Source organism: Oncorhynchus keta, chromosome 32 (assembly GCF_023373465.1).
Source record: "Oncorhynchus keta strain PuntledgeMale-10-30-2019 chromosome 32, Oket_V2, whole genome shotgun sequence".
Lineage (NCBI taxonomy): Eukaryota > Metazoa > Chordata > Actinopteri > Salmoniformes > Salmonidae > Oncorhynchus > Oncorhynchus keta.
Genome location: NC_068452.1, coordinates 28,306,489 through 28,326,829, shown reverse-complemented (window position 1 = coordinate 28,326,829; position 20,341 = coordinate 28,306,489). Strand labels below are relative to the sequence as shown.

General features: G+C 42.1%; 2 protein-coding genes across 3 annotated transcripts; both read left to right on the top strand.

Annotated features, from left to right (window-relative positions):
* The first annotated feature begins 894 nt into the window (after positions 1–894).
* LOC118365541 (phenylalanine--tRNA ligase alpha subunit) lies at positions 895–10,415 on the top strand. Its single transcript, XM_052491246.1, has 14 exons — positions 895–1,087; positions 2,791–2,928; positions 3,110–3,208; positions 3,471–3,589; positions 4,202–4,294; positions 4,878–5,006; positions 5,127–5,242; positions 5,460–5,544; positions 6,029–6,128; positions 6,279–6,447; positions 7,111–7,188; positions 7,773–7,887; positions 9,556–9,708; positions 9,877–10,415. Exons 1-13 carry the CDS (start codon positions 941–943, stop codon positions 9,659–9,661), a joined length of 1,494 nt encoding a protein of 497 aa, XP_052347206.1. The 5' UTR covers positions 895–940; the 3' UTR covers positions 9,662–9,708; positions 9,877–10,415.
* Positions 10,416–16,892: 6,477 nt separating this feature from the next.
* On the top strand, positions 16,893–18,648 carry LOC118364758 (synaptonemal complex central element protein 2-like). Of its 2 annotated transcripts, XM_035746462.2 has the most exons (5): positions 16,893–17,114; positions 17,441–17,524; positions 17,693–17,781; positions 17,864–18,080; positions 18,233–18,648. In XM_035746462.2, the coding sequence occupies exons 2-5, from the start codon at positions 17,444–17,446 to the stop codon at positions 18,425–18,427; spliced, it is 582 nt and encodes a 193-aa protein (XP_035602355.1). In that variant the 5' UTR covers positions 16,893–17,114; positions 17,441–17,443; the 3' UTR covers positions 18,428–18,648. The 2 variants fall into 2 exon arrangements, with proteins under 2 accessions (XP_035602355.1, XP_035602354.1); XM_035746461.2 differs by lacking the exon at positions 16,893–17,114 and having other exon boundaries at positions 17,128–17,524; positions 18,233–18,646.
* Positions 18,649–20,341: the final 1,693 nt, after the last annotated feature.

Below are 20,341 nucleotides of genomic sequence, written 5' to 3'. Positions count from 1 at the left end.
ATGTTGGCTTATGGTAGAGAAATTAACATCCTGTTAACAGCTCTGGTGGAAATTCCTGCACTCAGCAAACCAGTTGCACGCTCCCTCAAAACTTGAGACATCTGTGGCATTATGTTGTGTGACAAAACTGCACAAAACTTTTAGAGTGGCCTATTATTGTCCCCAGCACAAGGTGCACCTGTGTAACGATCATGCATTTTAATCTGCTTCTTGATATGCCACACCTATCAGGTGGATGGATTATCTTGGCAAAGGAGAAATGCTCACTTACAGGGATGTAAACAAGTTTGTGTACAACATTTGAGCAAAATATGCTGTTTCTCTGTAAGGAACATTTCTGGGAACTTTAATTTCAGCTCATGAAACATGGGACCAACACTTTACATTTACATCATATTTTATATTTGGTACAGCTATCCATCTGGATTTCCATGTCTGTTTCTATTAGTTGTTTTTAATCTCTAAACAAGGAAGATGTGTAGTAATTTGCTTTTGTATAAAGTAAAATGTTATTATATTTCTATTGAAATATTCCTTCTAGTTCTAGGCAAACACGTTATAGCCCCCTTTTATGGGACAATTCTGGTGTTGAGAGCCATTCAGAAAAACAGAATTCCAACTGTATGATCTTACATGCATTTAAACTTCACCTACCGACAGCAAGCACAATATTTCCAGGATATATCAGATCAGTAATTCAACTATATCCATTTATGTGAAGTGTTAAACATTCTCATCCTCAGTCGCAATGCAGTCACTGATAAATCAAGTGTGTAGTGGATTTTTTTTAATTCTTCAAGATGTCAATTCAGGTATTAATTTTCGCTTGTTCTAAGGAGTTTACGGTATTTCCAAAATACTGGCTCTTGTATTCCAGTACTTTCGACATATCCAATACTGAGCTCACTACCGGTCTCTTTTCGGCTTCGCTGTGACTAGCATGGCTGACACTGGTCTTGTAGAAACGCTTCTTCGGCGGGTGGAAAAGGTGGACGGTGGTCTCGACAGTCAAGATGTTGCGACCAGTCTCGGGGTGGACCACCAAGCTATCGTCGGTGCTGTGAAGAGCCTACTGGCACTTGGTGATGTGAGTTTACCTGCCCGTTTTGAAGCGGAAGTCAAGTGACCGTCCACTTTTTTCATTCGGCGGAGACTTTAAGGTTAACAGTTAACGCTTAAACCGCCAAGCAAAAACCTAAAACTGACCATTACCTTAACACTAACCTAATTTTAATACATTCTGAAATTAAATATAGTTTTGGGCGTCAAGCTTGTACTTATAGCATTTTCTGTTCATCCTATGATGATGGGCGATTGGATAGGAAAGTGATGCAACAGGGACGTAAACGGGATCGTGTTAGCCATGAATAAATGCAGTGGTGACTGTTCAGTCTGATTGTTCAACTGCACTGCTAGTCAGCAAACTTTACTAAAAACAAAAACTTTTAGACATTTTCAATATTTGGTTTTATTGAATCGTCATTAAGGCAATCTACCAACGTCTGATACACCTAGCTGGCTACTACTTGTAAAGGATGGTAATTAATGGAAGCTTCTCTAATATCAAACATGTAAAGTGTGGTGTACCGCAGGGCAGCTCTCTAGGCCCGCTACTCTTTTCTATTTTTACCAATGACCTGCATTAAACAAAGCATGTGTATCCATGTATGCTGATGATTCAACTATATACACATCAGCAACCACAGCTAATGAGGTCACAGAAACCCTTAACAAAGATTTGCAGTCTGTTTTGGTGTGGGTGGCCAGTAATACACTGGTCCTGAACATCTCGAAAACTAAGAGCATTGTATTTGGTACAAATGATTTTTGAAGTGCTAGACCGCAGCTGAATGGTGTGGCTGTTGAACAAGTTGAGGAGACTAAATTACTTGGCGTTACCATAGATTGTAAACTTTCATGGTCAAAACATATAGATTCAATGGTTGTAAAGATGGGGAGAGGTCCAGACGTAATAAAGAGATGCTCTGATTTTCTGACACCACACTTCAAAAAGAAAGTTCTGCAGGCTCTAGTTTTGTCAAATCTTGATTATTGTCCAGTTGTGTGGTCCAGCGCTGCATACCAGTCTCTCTTGGCTAAGAGTTGAGGAGAGATTGATGGCATCACATCTTTTTATAAAAAACATTAATGTGTTGAAAATCCCAAATTGTTTGCGTAGTCAACATACATGCAGCTCTGACACACACACTTTTCCCACCAGACATGCCACCAGGGGTCATTTCACAAATTCAAGAAAGCGTACAGTATTATATAGAGCCCTTATTGCATGGAACTTCCTTCCATCTCATATTGTTCAAATAAACAGCAAACCTGGTTTCATTTCAAAAAACAGATAAAGCAACACCTCGTGGCACATCACCTCTCCCCTATTTTACCTAGATAGTTTGTGTGTATGCATTGATATGGTGGCTACATGTGCCTTTAATTTTTTTTATGTGGTTTTGTTCTTGTCTATTGATCTGTATTATGTCATTATGTTTCATGTTTTGTGTGGACCCCAGGAAGAGTAGCTGCTCCTTTTGCAACAGCTAATGGGCATCTTAATGAAATACCAAAATGTCAACATTGAGAAATTAGACTGAGTCAATAAATTGGGAGCTGTTTTTGTCTCTGGATCTAAAAATGAATTCATGGTAAACGTATAATGTGCAGTGATAGTTAATTCATGATGTGTACACCAATCAGACCTTGAGAAGATGACAAATGTGTGGTCTTCTGCCTCAAGGCTCCATTATGATTCTGATCAGGGTTGTTTGTTTTCCTGCGCAGGTGATCTCAGCTGAGCAGCGCTCCTCGAAGCACTGGGAGCTGACTGGGGAAGGCTGTGAGATAGCCGAACAGGGCAGCCATGAGGCCCGAGTCGTCAGCTCCATCCCAGAGGAAGGGATGCCTCAGAGCCAGCTCATGGTGAGAGGACCTGCAGGGTGCCTGGACAAATAATATGTACCATGATGTTATGTTTATTTGGAGGAAAAAAATCTGGCTGAAAAATAAAGAATTTAATGAAAGTTGATCTTTACATTGTGATTTTATATGCTTTCCACTTGGGGCAGTGTTTACAGATAGTTTTGTCTCTCTTTCTGTGTAGAAACTAGCCTTTGGGAAGGTGGGTTTCAGCAAGGCCATGTCCAACAAGTGGATCCGTCTGGACAAGAGCCACGAGGGCGGACCCAGGATCTTCAAGACTGTGAGTTTGTCTTCACATCTGACTTGGTGTGCTTTGTGATTGAGTGGGAGTGTTGCTTTTCTAATGGAAAAATGAAGTATGACACACATAAACATCAATTTTGTGTGTGTGTGTGTGTGTGTGTGTGTGTGTGTGTGTGTGTGTGTGTGTGTGTGTGTGTGTGTGTGTGTGTGTGTGTGTGTGTGTGTGTGTGTGTGTGTGTGTGTGTGTGTGTGTGTGTGTGTGTGTGTGTGTGTGTGTGTGTGTGTGTGTGTGTGTCCAGGTGGAGCACTTAGAAGACTTGGTGAGGGACAAGTTGCTCCTGGTACAGAAAGGCCAGGCGTCTCAACTGGAGGAGAAGGAGAAGAATGAGCTGAAGAAACGCAAACTGCTCTCTGAAGTGTAAGAATCAGACCGGTTGATAATATTTGACTACTGTGAAAATGTCTGTGAAATGTTAAGTATATTCCTAATTGATATCTACCAGTAGATGGCAATAGATGCCATTCAGCAGTACAACACAGTGTTCACTCATCTGGCATCCGGCATGTTCAGGATGCCCCAGTCACAACTAGCCTCAGCATAGTCTCATGCTGATGATGTTCTCTGACTTGTTGACCCCTAAGTCGTTAGTTAAATAACAGCTGAGAAATGATATTAAATACATCAATAAGGTTTGGATTAGAATATAAATTGTCTTATATCATAGTTACATCCTACTTACATAATATTCGCAGATCAGATGCGAGTCAATGTTGTCGTCTTGTCTGAGTCGAGATGTCTCGTTCACCCAATGATATGAATACACTGAGCAACAAATTGTTAATTGTATACTTTCTATTTGCTAAATACTGTCCCAGGCCCTCACCACCACCACCACATGTTCCCAATCTCCAATGTTCCCCAAGATAAGACCTCTTGTGGCCTTTGTGACTCATGTGATATACCACTTTCAAATGACCACATTTATGCAGTTTGAATGAGAATGATTATATTTATTTCCGTGAATTTTAGGACGGTCAAGTCCTATTGGATCACAAAGGGCAGCTGTTTCAGCACCACCATCACTAAGCAGGAGACAGAGCTCACCCCTGAGATGATCGCAAGGTGAGTCCTGCTCTGCTTTTCCTGTCAACTTTGTCACGGTCGCTCTATGATTGCTAAGATGGACGAGGGATTCCTCATTCTGTATCTCTAACCTGCATGCTGCTGTTGAGGACCCCGTCCTAAGGCAAATGTATATTAGCCTGAAGTTGTTCATTCTCTCACAGTGATGTCATTTCTATTCATGTTGTAGTCAAATTGGCAGTGTTTTCATTAGGTACCGCGCATGATCCTATTAGTTTTTATTTTTACCTGGAAACTGCTGTCTCTCAAATGCAGGTGATCTCTTGACCAAGCCTGGTTTTCATGTGATTGTCTGAAACAATTTGTTAGTTCTCGTACCCCAAAACAGATGAATGAAAATGCACCTGGTCTGCAATATCACATGAGGGGACATGAGGGGATTTGGCACAGAACTGTATTCAGGTGTCCCAAAAATGAAATGGGTGTTTTTGTACATTTACCTCCACGTTTTATCTGCACACAGACTTTGCTTGTGTTTGGCCATATACACAAATTAATTTGATGTTCTCTAGAACATATTATATGTTCTCCTCCAAATGGACCTATCTCTGGTCTGTGACAGTGGGAGCTGGAAGGAGAAGAAGTTCAAGCCTTATAACTTTGAGGCCTTGGGTGTGGCCCCAGACTGTGGCCACCTGCATCCGCTCATGAAGGTCCGCACGCAGTTCAGACAGATCTTCCTGGAGATGGGGTCAGTCGCCTATCCTCTATTCTGCCCTTGCAGGACACCATCAGTATACCCTATATAACTAATGTACGGTAAGACTAAGGTTTAAGACCTGTGTGTACTCACTCCTCCTGTCTCCTTCAGCTTCACTGAGATGCCCACCAACAACTTCATTGAGAGCTCCTTCTGGAACTTTGACTCCCTGTTTCAGCCCCAGCAGCACCCAGCCAGGGACCAACACGACACCTTCTTCCTGTCTGGTGAGCGACTGGGTGTCTCTGTGTGTCTGGACTTGATGCCCAGATAGGATAAAATGGTGCATTATTGATGATGCACTGAAAGGGAAATCTGATTTCCCTAGCTAAAACAGACTCTTTATTTCCATTCGATATAACTCATCTGTTTTCATCATGTACCATCAGTATTATTTCCATTTAACTTACCAGTAACTGTGGCCCCTCTTATTATATGTCTCAGACCCAGCTCAGGCCCATGAGTTTCCCCAGGACTACCTGGAGAGAGTGAGGAAGGTCCATTCAGAGGGAGGCTTTGGCTCACAGGGGTGAGAGCTAATCTTCCACACACGTGCATACACATGGATTTACACACACACGTTTTATTTAATTTATTTTTATAAAAATGTAAATAAATCTCCCCAATTTCGTGGTATACAATTGGTAGTCAATCTTGTCCCATTGCTGCAACTCCCGTACGGACTCATTCTTGACACAATGCCCACTTAACCCGGAAGCCAGCCGCACCAATATGTCGGAGGAAACACAGAGGAAACAGCGCCCGGCCCGCCACAGGAGCCGCTAGTACGCGATGGGACAAGAACATCCCTGTCGGCCAAACCCACCCCTAACCTGGACAAAGCTCGGCCAATTTTGTGCCGCCCCATGTGTCACTCGGTCGCGGCCGGCTGCAGCTGGACTCTAATCAGGATCTCTAGTGACACATCTAGCACTGCGATGCAGTGCCTTAGACCACTGTGCCACTCAGGAGGCCCAACATGTTCTATTTTTAACGCTGTGTGTGTTTGACAGGTATAAGTATGACTGGAAGATTGAGGAGGCTCAGAAGAACATCCTCCGTACTCACACCACAGCAGTCAGCGCTCGCATGCTGTACAAACTCGCTCAGCAGGTAACCCACTATCTACGTTTGTTCATGCTGTCTTAGTATTTACTAAAATGAATTAGAAAGTAATTGCATGAGGGTGATGTTACATTCTAACTGTGCAGTAATTGAGCAACTTTCCTCTAACCATTTCATATGTACCTTTCTTTCTACCAGGAAAAGTTCACCCCTGTCAAGTACTTCTCCATCGACAGAGTATTCCGTAATGAAACTCTGGATGCCACCCACTTGGCAGAGTTTCACCAGATTGAGGGAGTGGTGGCTGACTATGGCCTTACCCTGGGTGACCTCATGGGCATCCTTCATCAGTTTTTCAATAAACTAGGTGAGGGCTCTACCAGTCAGGGTTGGGGTCAATTCCACTCATTCAATTCTCTCCCACGAAATGTAATTTAATTCAAATTCGAGGTCGGTCTTTGAATTCAGAGAGAATTCAATTCCTCTCATTTCCAATGTTTGGTAAATTCCAAGAATTCAAATCAAAATTCAATATTATCCCCAATAATTCAACAAATTCCAATTAGAAATTAAATTTCCTCAGGCTTTCAGGCTGATCATGTCACTGTTCAGACAGCCTAGCTATACTGGAAATATCTGAATACAGGTTGAAATGATGAAAAACAAATCCTACAGTAAATGTTACTATATGCATTAATTACATTAACTAGGAAATGTAAAAAATATTGAATTTCAATTCTAAAGATTAAATGTAAAAAAATAAAAAATAGAATGTAATTCAACACATTCTCATGAATTAGGGAATTCAAGAATTGAATGGAATTTAAATTCTATAAGAATTGACCCCACCCTGCTTCCAGTACCTCATTCTTTACATTTTTTTAAATGTTTTTTTTTTTTTTTTTTTTTTCCAGTTGTCCGTACTGATGTGGCCTCTAATGCATCTTAATGCCTGTAGTACAACATGAGCTTGTTTCTCTGTCAGATGTAGTATTTCTGAGAAAGTAAATATATTTATAATTTTCTCCAGGAATCACCAAATTACGCTTTAAACCGGCCTACAATCCATACACCGAGCCGAGCATGGAAGTGTTCAGCTATCATGAAGGTACAGTTCTTTTGAAGATCCTCAAACCCTGGCATGTCTCATGTTTGTGAAATGTGTGTTTTGGCCTTGTCTCACTCAAACCCAAAAGCCCATAGACGACGCAATCCTATCCACACTGAGTACATCTTTTTTTTTTCTCCACAATTTCGTGGTATCCAATTGTTAGCAGTTACTGTCTTATCACTACAAGGCGAAGGTCGAGAGCCATGCATCCTCCGAAACACAACCCAACCAAGCCGCAATGCTTTTAACACAGCACGCATCCAAACCCGGAAGCCAGCCGCACCAATGTGTCGGAGGAAACACCTAGCGACCTGGTCAGGGTGCACTGCGCCCGGCCTGCCACAGGAGTCGCTAGTGCGAGATGAGACAAGGATATCCGTACTGGCCAATCCCTCCCTAACCCGGACGACGCTGAGCCAATTGTGTGCCTCCGGGTCGCGGCCGGCTGCGACAGAGCCTGGGCTCGAACCCAGAGTCTCTGGTGGCACAGCTAGCACTGTGATGCAGTACCTTAGACCACTGTGCCACCCGGGAGGCACACACTGAATCCATCTTAATTTGTCCATTCCTGCTCACTCCAGGGCTGAAGAAGTGGGTGGAGGTGGGAAACTCTGGGATGTTCAGGCCAGAGATGCTGCTGCCTATGGGGCTCCCTGAGGGGGTGACGGTCATCGCCTGGGGGCTGTCTCTGGAGAGGTGAGTCAATGACAAAGAAACACATCCTCTTCAACTAGAACTGGTTCTGGTGATGTAATGGAATTGACTGACCGACATTTGTTAATACAAGACCTACAATACACAACCCCTTCTGCCTGGCCTACCCCACTTCAACACTCTCTGAACCCTGTCTCTAGGGCCGGGAATTGCCAGGGACCTCAAGATACGATATCACCATACTTAGGTGGCGATACGATATGTGGTCTAAAACATAAGAAAGACCTGCTCTTTCCATGACATAGACAAACCATGTAAATTCAGGTGAAAGCTATGATCCCTTATTGATGTCACCTGTTAAATCTACTTCAAGGAGACAGGTTAAAGGATTTTTAAGCCTTGAGACAATTGCGACATGGATTGTGTATGTGTGCCATTCAGAGTATGAATGGGCAAGACGGGGTGGGTGTGGTAGTAGGTGCCAGGGCACCAGTTTTGAGTCTGTCAAGAACAGCAACGCTGCTGGGTTTTTCATGGCCAACAGTTTCCTGTGTGCATCAAGAATGGTCCACCACCCAAAGGACATCCAGCCAACTTGACACAACTGTGGAAAGCATTGAAGTCAACATGGGCCAGCATCCCTGTGGAACGCTTTCGACACCTTGTAGAATTGAGGCTGTTCTGATGGCAAAAGGTGGGGTGCAACTCAATATTAGGAAGGTGTTCTTAATGTTTGTTATACTCTGTGTATGTCTGCTGCAGAGAGACAAGCGAGAGCATGAGAAAACACGTTTTGATCAGTCAGGGAACTAAGTGCTGAAAAAATGTTTGATCGCTATTTAAAAAGAAGATGGAGAACAAGCTATAGGCAGGTACAGCCGACTAGTGCTAGCTAACGCTACCGAGAGTAGCAAAACCATTTATTTATTATTAATTACAAATCAACTTGGATATCGATATAATACCATCCAAAAATAATATTGCATTATGTAACTATCTATTCGCACCCCCATCATTACCCGTCTCTCCACTGCTCCACTCTTGGGCCAGCTATCTCACTGGAATTGACCCGCATCAGCTCCCTATCCCTTACCCTGACCTTAACTCTCTCATAACCAGATGCACAGGGTCAACTGTTAGTGTACTTGAATGGGACATGGGATTTCAATAGTAAAATGTTTCCATAATGTGAAAATATACAATGTTATGCCTGTAATCCCAGTGTGATTTCCCATAGAGGGGTTAAAGGTGGACAGTAGTGTGGTCATGTCCCCAGATGTGCAGCCATGCTTCCAGCGCACACCACCAGTATTTTGGCCCACATGTCGACATGTTTACTTCTGGATTGTTATATCTGAGAAATTAGCATAAAACACCATATCGCCTAATGAGCCTAGAATAATGGTTTCCTCAGATGGTCAGAACTGACCAATTAGATATATTTGTGCTCTACTGCGGGTGCTTGAACCCTGGTGACACTGAGGAATTGTATCTATGAAGAAATCACTGCTAATGGCTATAGTCAGTGAGCTGGGAAGGACCATATCATCTACTCTGTGTAATCGCTCTCCTCCATCCCCTCTGTCCATATAGACCTTTGTCTCTATCCCTGTTTGTCCCCGCTTTCTCTTTGCTGTTTCCACCTCTCCTTATAATGTACTATGTCATCTTCCTGACACGCTTTCCTCTGCCCTTCTCTGTCTCCTTCAGGCCCACCATGATCAAGTATGGCATCAACAACATTCGTGAGTTGGTGGGACACAAGGTCAACCTGCAGATGGTCTACGACAGCCCTGTGTGTCGACTGGACTCTTAGATTCTGTTCAGGCTTCCTCTTGGACAGGCTCACATTGCCATACACATAATAATAATAATAATAATAATATATGCCATTTAGCAGACGCTTTTATCCAAAGCGACTTACAGTCATGTGTGCATACATTCTACGTATGGGTGGTCCCGGGAATCGAACCCACTACCCTGGCGTTACAAGCGCCATGCTCTACCAACTGAGCTACAGAAGGACCACATCCCACCCAAGGCCCGTGTCATCAGGACCCCTTTGCCCACTAGCAACCATATGAACACTGAAGAATCCCACAAACCCTTAATCTACCTTGGCCAGAGACAGATCTGTCTGTTTGAGAGGGAGGGAAAGAGGACTTACTTTTCTCCTTATAGCTTGTCTGTGGTTCTAGCTGGATTATTGCCGTTGTTTAGCCACGCGATACACAGATTATACTTTAAACCTAATTTATGAAACAGTTATAACTCATCTTTGGTCCTAACCAGCAGCTATGCATGTGCTGAGGGGTAGGTAGTGCTATTACTGTGTTCTCTGCTGATGTGTGCACTACATCAGAGCATAAGGAACTTCACCAGTGAGTCTGTTTTTTAAATTTAAACGTTAGGTAGCCGCTGTGCAGTTTTCTATGTAATGAAATGCTTGTACAGTAAAGATGCTAACTTGAAGCCCTTTAGCCTTCCATACAAAACCAACCAACTCTGTGCTGTGTCCACTCAGTTCATGAGACAAATTAGAAATGGTCAAATAAAGATATTTGAAAGTAGCACGATTTACGCCGTCAGTCTAATGTAATCCCCATTGGTAATGCTGAGTTTTTGTTATTCTACTCTGGCTGTGCCAGGTCTGGTTTTAAACCGGTCAGAAGAACATTCTTGTTTTCCTCAATCTTGTTGTGGCAGGTGTGTAACGTGGATTGGCGTGTTGAGTGATGTGTGCCAAGGTTTAACCCAGAGGATTTAGGAGTTATTTGTGTCATTCCAGTGAAGGTGGGATTACGAATCACCTTTATCGCCTCTAAGTCTCATGTCATCGTAGACTTTTAGCTCTGTGTGCTCACAGGAGATAATTGGGTTAACACATTAGAGCACTTTGGTTGTAAGTGTAACCTAAAATAATTTGCTATGGTACTAAATAAAGATTCAAGTCTTCCTGTTAGTTTGTTTTGGGCAACGGCACGTTGGATATGTTTTTTGCTGGTAGCCTAGTTCATCCCCAATCCCTGCAAGATTCTGAATACATTTGCTGTTGTGAAGAGATGTTATACACTCTACTGTTATGTATTATGTAAATCTTCCATAGTCTGAATCAGAGACTACGTTGTAATGCAAATCAGTATCCTTCTGAGGAGCAATATTGAAGTTGTACTTCAGCCATGCGTAATCACTTCACTGGAATTGCTTCTCCTGAATGAACCTGGCACAGCGACGTCGTGGTACATGCAAGTCTGCCTGAGCATCCTGTGCTGTCTTTCGACGCCTACATGGAGCTGAACTTCTGAATTCGGGAGTCTTTATAAAACCTTGCATGCTATTGAAGTCAACTTGTGGGCCCAGAATAGATGCTGTTGAAAGTTTGTGACAAAGATAATGATGTTGCGTGCTCTGCCAAGACTGGGAAATCCTGTGTCTGCTGCAATAATGGACAGACAGGATTTAAAGGTTGTTTACTTAATCAATTGCACGAACTCCTTAAGTCTTTCTGTTCAGCTAATCCTTCAACGTCTGGAAATAACATTTTAAACCAGAGTCTGGGAGTCCAGCTAAGGGTTCCCCACAACAAAACAATATATAGACAGAACAGATCAACCAAGTTTCTCTATGGAACCTCTAATTCTAGTTGGAACATACTTTTGGGATGCAGTTTTATTCTACCAGGTACTAACTATCTTCACACGCACTGGGATAGAAAAATGCTTCATAGGTATTTGTATCCAGTTTTATATGCACATTTCAATTTAGATATATATATTTTTTATCCTGTGCAATTTCATCCTGTGTGTTCACCTGCATCATATCATGTTTGCAGTTTCTAACTTGCAGAAGTTACACTACATACTTAAATCAATAATAACAACCTATGTAATAGCCATTTAGTTTGAACTTGGTACACATATTTACTACTTCATTGAACATCTCAACTTTGATGTGGTACTGTATAATTGTAGTCCCTTTTCATGTTATGTAGATACAGACAGTCAAGTCAAATTCCTTTGTTGGCACAACCAGTGGACAAACCTTTAGCTGGTCCTTAATTATGTTCACCCTCATACTCTCATTTCAACTCCAAAGCCACATCTGGGAGTCATTTTGCACACAGTTCCACATATATCACCATGAATGCAATGCTTTGCATTGATCAGTAAATTATTAATACATTTAGGAGATCATCAAAACATGGTCTCATTATTTCCTTTTCATCATTTTACTTTGATCTTGAAATGAAGCAACATTTATATTACAGAGGAGTAGCTGTTTTTAGAGGCCCCCAAATCCCTCCATGTTTTGATGGATACTGAAGCAGTATTTAAATGTTATATTAGAAAGGGGGCTGGTGTAGGCAGCTGATGGTTATAGGTGTGGGATGAAACATGGCAAATCCTTTTTCATGGGATCAGTCTGGATCATTTTGAATGTGTTGCACATCTTTAAATAATCTTCTCATGGCAATAGCCATTGATTAACCCCTGTCCTGCACAGGGTCCATTCAGTAGACCAGGGGTTCTTAAACTTTTTCAGCTCTAGACGCAAATGAGAAACTGACCGTCCTCCCATGACCCAAATTAAGAATAAATAGTGTGTAATTGTAGATGTATTCCCATAACTCGCGACCCACCTTTCACATACCCAGGGCCCACTCAAGGTCCCAACCCATAGTTTAATTAAGATATCCTGCAGTAGACAAATCTCAGTGTCAGTACAGGATGATACAGTATAGCACCAGCATGAAAGTTATCTTCAAACTCTCCTTTGTCAAGTTTTGGTTGCTGTGTGTTGTTTACATTTCAACCCATTTAGTTGTCTTGTTAATAACCTTAAGTAGGTCTGTTGAGTCCTGTGACGAGCTTGGTGTAATCAGAATCAACCAGTGACCACAGGGCTGGAGGGAGTTGGTGCTGGTTCCTTTCAGATCTCGCTGGGGAGGGAGTTAGAGTACCCAGGCCAGGGGCTGCTGTCTATGGCCAGGGCAGCAGGGCTGTTGTTGCCGGTGCCATGGGTGGGGAAGAAGGGGATGTAGGGGATTGCAGGAAACAGCAAAGGGCTTGCCGGGAGGCTCTCATCCAGGGGCATGGGGAAGCCAACATCATTTGTGTCCCACACGTGGAAGGCATTGTGGGTCAGGACTATGGGGGGGTGTCTGGCAATGAAGCACTCTGGGTTTCTGTTCTTCTCTAGGTCCTCCTCAGTGGGGCCAAGAAGACATTCTGATGAAAGGGGTAAACAGAGATAAGCACATTTGCTTCAAGACTGGTGCCTCTGGTCATCCCTGTGTTAGCTAGTCATTTAGCCATTTTGCATAGAAAAGCTTAGGTTTATGCCTATTCGCCACAAGTTATTTGGTACACTTATACATTACGATGGAACAGCCTAACAACTACATAGATTAGTTACATTTCCACCTGATTTTCGAACATTTTAAGTTCATACCTGTTATATCAAGGGCCAGGTCCTTGATCAGATGTCCAACAATAGCATAGGCGACTCCAACCACTACCAGTGCTGCAATCAGCAGGTAGACCACTGCCTTTGGCAACGGAATGAGGTCCCGGACTGCCGGCTTATACTCCTTGTACAGCGGGTCTTCCGTCCCGTCTAGTACGTCGAATTTGGAGACTAGTGGGGAAGCATGTGCCTCATCATTGAAATTAAAACTGGTGAAATTGAGGTCATTCATTATGGAAAAGAAGCCTAAGCGATATAGCTCTAATGATGATAAACGCGCTGATGTCCGGATATGAGGAAATCCCCCCCCACAACACCAAGACAAGGACTTGATTGGTGGTGAGTCTTGAATCCGTGCAACACTCAAGTCTCAACTTCTTTGATGTCTCAGTTCGAATGATCCTAAAGGGGATTGAAAAGCATGAAACATGTATATACGTTAATATATCAGTGGATTTGGAGGTGAACACAACTCCACCAAATATAGTTTTAATTTATGGAGATATTAATTCCAAACGATTTCAAAACCATTTTGACAGTACAAGCGTTAGCCGCTTACCTTGATTTTGGACGATTTTGGACGACTGCTGTTTTGATGATACTGGCTTTGCTTAGATTTCTTTTAAAAGGTCCCTAAATTGGAGAAAAAACGTTTGGATGTCTATCTGAAATTAATTTCCATGTTCATAAATCAGTGTCCCTGGAGCTTTCTTTGACGCGCTTCTTTGTCATCCCTTTGTCTCTGTCCTTGGTGCTGAAATGACCCAACCAATTTTCACGCTGTAGTAAACAGTAGTATTTTTAGACCGCCCACTGTTCATCACTCAAGGGATAAACTTTATCCCGCCTCCACTTAAACAGCCAACCCGTATCAACTAGATGTAGTTGATAATGTTCCCTTAATTCCTTAGTTGATGGATTTACATTACCAAGAAATGTTGTCTCCTTAAATGTACTAAGGACGCATGGCGTGAAGATCCTCTGGCCGATTAGAACCTTTACAGGAGATAGTTAATCGACACAATCGCATGTAGTGGGCCTATTTGGTTCATACATGTTGTTTAGGAAATATTGAAGAGCTTTTCATATTCAATATAAGTCTACTATCATCTTTGAAACATGTAGTTGTTCATCTCCACTAGATTATTTTAGGGGAAATATATTTCTCCACTCCACTGGGCATAATTCAGGGCACAGCCCTGCCCTTTGACCTTCAATGCTTTCCCACCATAGACTGGATTAACAGCTAGTTTCACTAGCAGCCCTAATTGTAAGAAGATTTTGAAACTCATCCTAATAAGCCAAATCCTAACTGGAAATAAGCATATAGTTCATGGCCTCAATGTGTCAATGTAGGCTGTCCCTATCAAATAAATACATTACTATTAGGCTACGTGTTAAAAAAAATAATTTATACCAAAATAGGCGTTACATTGGTTCATGTTCAGTGACTGATTTCTATTTCCTTAGGTAGAGAGCAGGCTTGGGCATGTATGGGATTTATTTGTTTCATAATTCCCCATTTCAAAGCAGCAGTAGACATGCAAAGAAGCAGAATCTGAAGAGATTAGAGGTTTATTCCCTTTATGAGACAAGCCTTTATCTGCCCACCCCATGTCCCTCATTTCCTGATGGGTTTAAACTGCTAGAGCTACTGGAATACCTACAGAGATTATCTCCTGAACTTTGAGAACGTTTTGAAGATATCCCTCTAGTGGTGTGGGGGCTGTGCTTTGGCAAAGTGGGTGGGGTTATATCCTTCCTGTTTGGCCCTGTCCGGGGTGTCCTCGGATGGGACCACAGTGTCTCCTGATCCCTCCTGTCTCAGCCTCCAGTATTTATGCTGCAGTAGTTTATGTGTCGGGGGGCTAGGGTCAGTTTGTTATATCTGGAGTACTTCTCCTGTCCTATTCGGTGTCCTGTGTGAATCTAAGTGTGCGTTCTCTAGGACCATGCCCCAGGACTACCTGACATGATGACTCCTTGCTGTCCCGTCCACCTGGCCGTGCGGCTGCTCTAGTTTCAACTGTCCTGCCTTATTATTATTCGACCATGCTGGTCATTTATGAACATTTGAACATCTTGGCCATGTTCTGTTATAATTTCCACCCGGCACAGCCAGAAGAGGACTGGCCACCCCTCATAGCCTGGTTCCTCTCTAGGTTTCTTCCTAGGTTTTGGCCTTTCTAGGGAGTTTTTACTAGCCACCGTGCTTCTACACCTGCATTGCTTGCTGTTTGGGGTTTTAGGCTGGGTTTCTGTACAGCACTTTGAGATATCAGCTGATGTACGAAGGGCTATATAAATACATTTGTTTTGATTTGTTCTGTTGGTTCAATATATCTACATATTGCAACAGAACACGGACATCTTCTCATATTGTGTTGCTTCCTGTACAGTGGGGCAAAAAAAGTATTTAGTCATCTACCAATTGTGCAAGTTCTCCCACTTAAAAAGATGAGAGGCCTGTATGAGAGGCCTTTTCATCATAGGTACACTTCAACTATGACAGACAAAATTAGGGAAAAAAATCCAGAAAATCCCATTGTAGGATTTTTTATGAATTTATTAGCAAATTATGGTAATTTGCCAATTACAGGCACCCCTTTCTGCGTGCCTGTAGACTATCTGTGCAAAGGTGTTAGGGGTGGAATTCCAGTTTGCAAATCACTTCTTTCACATAGAAGCCTCTAAATAAATGAAAGAGAATGCACATCAGACACACCTAGAAGGCTATGGTATTTTGGGATATTTAGGATGTCAAGCCGAGATTCAATCAGATCGCCCCCTTTCGACTATGCACCTTTTAAAGAAAATGTTTATTCGTTCGTGGAGACTACATTCACGGTAAACGCTGCATATATCGGCTCAACTGGAAATTACCTTTAAATGTCAAGCGCGCTATAACACGGATCTTCCATGGTCCGGATTGAATCTGCTTTACTCAGAATGGAACTGAAAGGACACTGCATGGGTTAAATTACCGTTGAGCCCCTGCCAGGACAAATCACCGTGTACATGACCCATCCAAATACCATTTTCCCAGTGTTTGCTATGCTATGGAATTATTGCAGTACAACACCGTTCTCAGACACTGCGGCAAGGTCGCCAAAACAGATTAAGCTACTGCACATGTGCAGCATGATGGTTATATTAATCCTATAGCTCCATCTATCTGTCACTCCATCTTCTCTGCATAGTCCTGTTCACCCTTCTGATGCTAGGTGTTTGTCTATCCTAGGAACTGCCTTACATGAAATTCAGCCCCAAGTTTGACTTTGTTTTTAACTTCTTCCTGTTTCATCCTCTTTTTCTGTTTTTCTTTTCTTCCAGTTTGCTGATCACTTCTGTTTAAATCCCACTGGCATTACCTCAGGCCTAATCCCAGATATCAAAAACTTTTCACAATGGCTGAGCTCAGATGGATGTACTTTAAAATTGGTTTGATCACACAAAGTTCATCCTGAAAATACCCCATCTCTGGTGCTCTATCTAAATGTTTTTCTCCCACTGTCTTGCCCGGACTCCAGCCTCACAGTTTTAACAAATCATTTGAATGTGTCATATGTTTGATGATAAAATGTGTTTCTTTGATGATTATTTTAAATAATATGCATTCAATCATTCAAAATGCGTGTCGGTGCATGATACAGTATTGTTCGGAGTCGACGTTGAAAAATTGACCAGTTCACAGCACGTGTCCCCCAGAACCCGTTTTTCGCGCGCAATTTTCGAGGTGGCCAGACAGTTCTGACGAAAACTTTTATGACACAGTGCAACTGAATAATATTATTTTGGGGGGGGTAAGTAGCCAGCAACAGTATTTTGTTGTTTCCAATGAAGTTTCGCTAAATATTCCTAATATTTTGGTTACCACATGAGTTACCCTTGACAAAACTCGAGACTGGATAACTGGATAACTTATTTGGTTTTGTCATGATCAGATCAGACTGAAGGGTTAGCTTTATGCCTAGCTAGGCTAGCTGGCCAGCATAGCCCAATGTAACTATTAACGTTAAAGTAGTTGAGTCAGAGAAGGTTAGAAAGTGGTTTTGGTTGAGTTCTTACAGAATTAGCTAACTTCCATACCGGTTGCATTTATTTTTCCTATGCAACATTTTGCTCATAGAAAATGGCCCAGCTCTTCTTTGGAAAGCCAGCCCCTACCTTTCAGTCTACACCAAAACCGGGTCATCATCCCTCATCACCCAAGGTAAATGAAGGAAAATATGAGACTGTCCAGCTAAACTCTGAATGACTGATATCTTGCACCTGCGAATCCTTTGCTACGTAGGTTTGACAACTGTACACTTTGTCAATGTATACTGGGGGGGATCAGAAAATGTTATGGTTTGATTGACATTTGTCCCTGTATCCTTAGGACCCTGAACAAGGACATGGGCCAGACCAGGACATCCCTGATGAGTCATTTTCATTTGTGACACTGGATGAAAGCCATGGACAGCAAAGGTATGGAGTTACTGGGTTAAAAGCATTATTCATTATGTGTTCTGTTTAAGTATTTAACGTTTATTTTTAATTTTTATGGAAGTGAGGACTCCGGCATCGACATTTCAAACATCTCCAATAGACGTAACGTACACAACAGTACTTCCAGTGAGCTCCCAGGTGAGGAGACTACGACTGTTCTCAGTTCAACGATAGAGGAGATAGGGAAGAAGGCCCAGGATCTGATAGAGAGAATAAACCAGAGCCGAGCCATGGACCAGGAAATCATGACCACATTCGAGAACAAGTTAATGGATAAGGTATCACTGTCCTACTATTGAGTAAAAAGTACATGGTCATATTTATTTGTAGTTAAAAAAGAATGCATTGAGATTACAAGTCTAGTTTAATGTTTATGTGAAGGAGTGTGACTGTGACTAGTGTGTATATGCATATGTGGGTCCCTCCCCAGGTGAGTGAGGTGTGCCAGCAGGTGAAGGAGCAGATGTTCAGCAGCTATGAGGAGCATGGCCGTGGAATGGAGGCCAATTTGCAAGAGCTGTCTGAGGTGCTGGAGAGGAGCAGTCAGCTCAGTATGGAGCTGCAGGGAGCCAGTCAGACCTTATCAGCCATCAACAACAGCCTGCAACAGACAGCTGAGAACTGACATCTACCCAGCCATTAATTTATTTCAACTGCCTTACAGCATCTCGACTTCTGGGAGGTCTAGAATAATTAAAGCAATGCCTTATTTGACTGTGGTATATGTCTAAAAGGATATAAAACAGTAGTTGTAAACTGAGGTGTTGGAAGCTTTTGTTTATTAAATGATTTATCACATAACTAGTGTGGATATTTTTCATACATATGACCAAATAGCATTATAGAACATATTTAAATGGGCCAGAATATACGCTTGTGCACAGTTTAGAATCCAAAACATTCACCTAAATGCCTATGGGTCGGTCCACCAATTCAGTGCCTTTGGAGAAGTGTAACTTGGTATATATATATATATATATATTTAAAAAAGAACATTGTTATAAAGAGCAGAGAACTTCATTAAAAAAGATATCAAAAGAAGTTAAATAAAAATAATTACTATAGTAAGTGCCAAATAAAGTAACAGGGTTGACGACTTCTTAAAGCTGCCATAAATCCCCTTGTGATGGGGAATGGAAGCTTGTTGTGTGCAGAGTGACAATTGAATGCAAGCTTCACCCAACAAATGAAATTGTTAAAACATTTCTAGCCTGTCTATCCATGGGTAACAGGGTTGACGTGTTATTCTAGCCTGTCTATCTATGGGTAACAGGGTTGACGTGTTATTCTAGCCTGTCTATGGGTAACAGGGTTGACGTGTTATTCTAGCCTGTCTATCCATGGGTAACAGGGTTGACGTGTTATTCTAGCCTGTCTATCCATGGGTAACAGGGTTGACGTGTTATTCTAGCCTGTCTATCCATGGGTAACAGGGTTGACGTGTTATTCTAGCCTGTCTATCCATGGGTAACAGGGTTGACGTGTTATTCTAGCCTGTCTATGGGTAACAGGGTTGACGTGTTATTCTAGCCTGTCTATCCATGGGTAACAGGGTTGACGTGTTATTCTAGCCTGTCTATCCATGGGTAACAGGGTTGACGTGTTATTCTAGCCTGTCTATCTATGGGTAACAGGGTTGATGTGTTATTCTAGCCTGTCTATCCATGGGTAACAGGGTTGACGTGTTATTCTAGCCTGCCTATCCATGGGTAACAGGGTTGACGTGTTATTCTAGCCTGCCTATCCATGGGTAACAGGGTTGATGTGTTATTCTAGCCTGTCTATAGGTAACAGGGTTGACGTGTTATTCTAGCCTGTCTATAGGTAACAGGGTTGACGTGTTATTCTAGCCTGTCTATCCATGGGTAACAGGGTTGACGTGTTATTCTAGCCTGTCTATCTATGGGTAACAGGGTTGACGTGTTATTCTAGCCTGTCTATCCATGGGTAACAGGGTTGACGTGTTATTCTAGCCTGTCTATCCATGGGTAACAGGGTTGACTTGTTATGCTCCATCCACTCAGTTTTCCATCACTAAACACCAGAAAATGGTCAAAAAGAGTAGAACCTGCTTTTACACTATGATTTGACAATTAGATGTTCAATGTTTAGAAACAATAGAGAAAACGAGTTCAGTTCACATAAGTGTTGACGTTAAAATGTATAGAAATTAATCACAAAATAAATATTTGCGAATTACCTTGTCAAAGCAACAAAATAACTACAGCTTCACAATGACGGTGAAAACTTGAGGTTAAATGCATTAAAATCTTTCAGAAGTCAGAGTGCACAGAGGGGCATGTCAACATACTGAATTTAGTCAATTTAGCAAGTCTTTATTCATAATAGAAATCAGATTTATTGAATTCTCTATGTGGTCTATATTAAAGGGCACTTCATTTAATGTAGCAGGCTTTTAAAATTCAATAGTGGTGCACAATTTCTATATCATATGCAACATACACTTCATGGAATAACCCCAACCCCCTCGTCTTTTTTGATTCACTTTATAAAACACGCCATGTTACTTCAAATAGGA

What these genes read in the sequence shown, in the direction of transcription:
- LOC118365541 (XM_052491246.1), top strand. Translation starts at nt 941, where the DNA reads ATGGCTGACACTGGTCTTGTAGAAACGCTTCTTCGGCGGGTGGAAAAG. An exon ending in CGCAAACTGCTCTCTGAAGT is followed by an intron (nt 3,590 to 4,201) that starts GTAAGAATCAGA and finishes CGTGAATTTTAG; the next exon opens with GACGGTCAAGTCCTATTGGA. An exon ending in TGTACAAACTCGCTCAGCAG is followed by an intron (nt 6,129 to 6,278) that starts GTAACCCACTAT and finishes TCTTTCTACCAG; the next exon opens with GAAAAGTTCACCCCTGTCAA.
- LOC118364758 (XM_035746462.2), top strand. Translation starts at nt 17,444, where the DNA reads ATGGCCCAGCTCTTCTTTGGAAAGCCAGCCCCTACCTTTCAGTCTACA. An exon ending in GAAAGCCATGGACAGCAAAG is followed by an intron (nt 17,782 to 17,863) that starts GTATGGAGTTAC and finishes TTTTTATGGAAG; the next exon opens with TGAGGACTCCGGCATCGACA. An exon ending in AGAACAAGTTAATGGATAAG is followed by an intron (nt 18,081 to 18,232) that starts GTATCACTGTCC and finishes GTCCCTCCCCAG; the next exon opens with GTGAGTGAGGTGTGCCAGCA.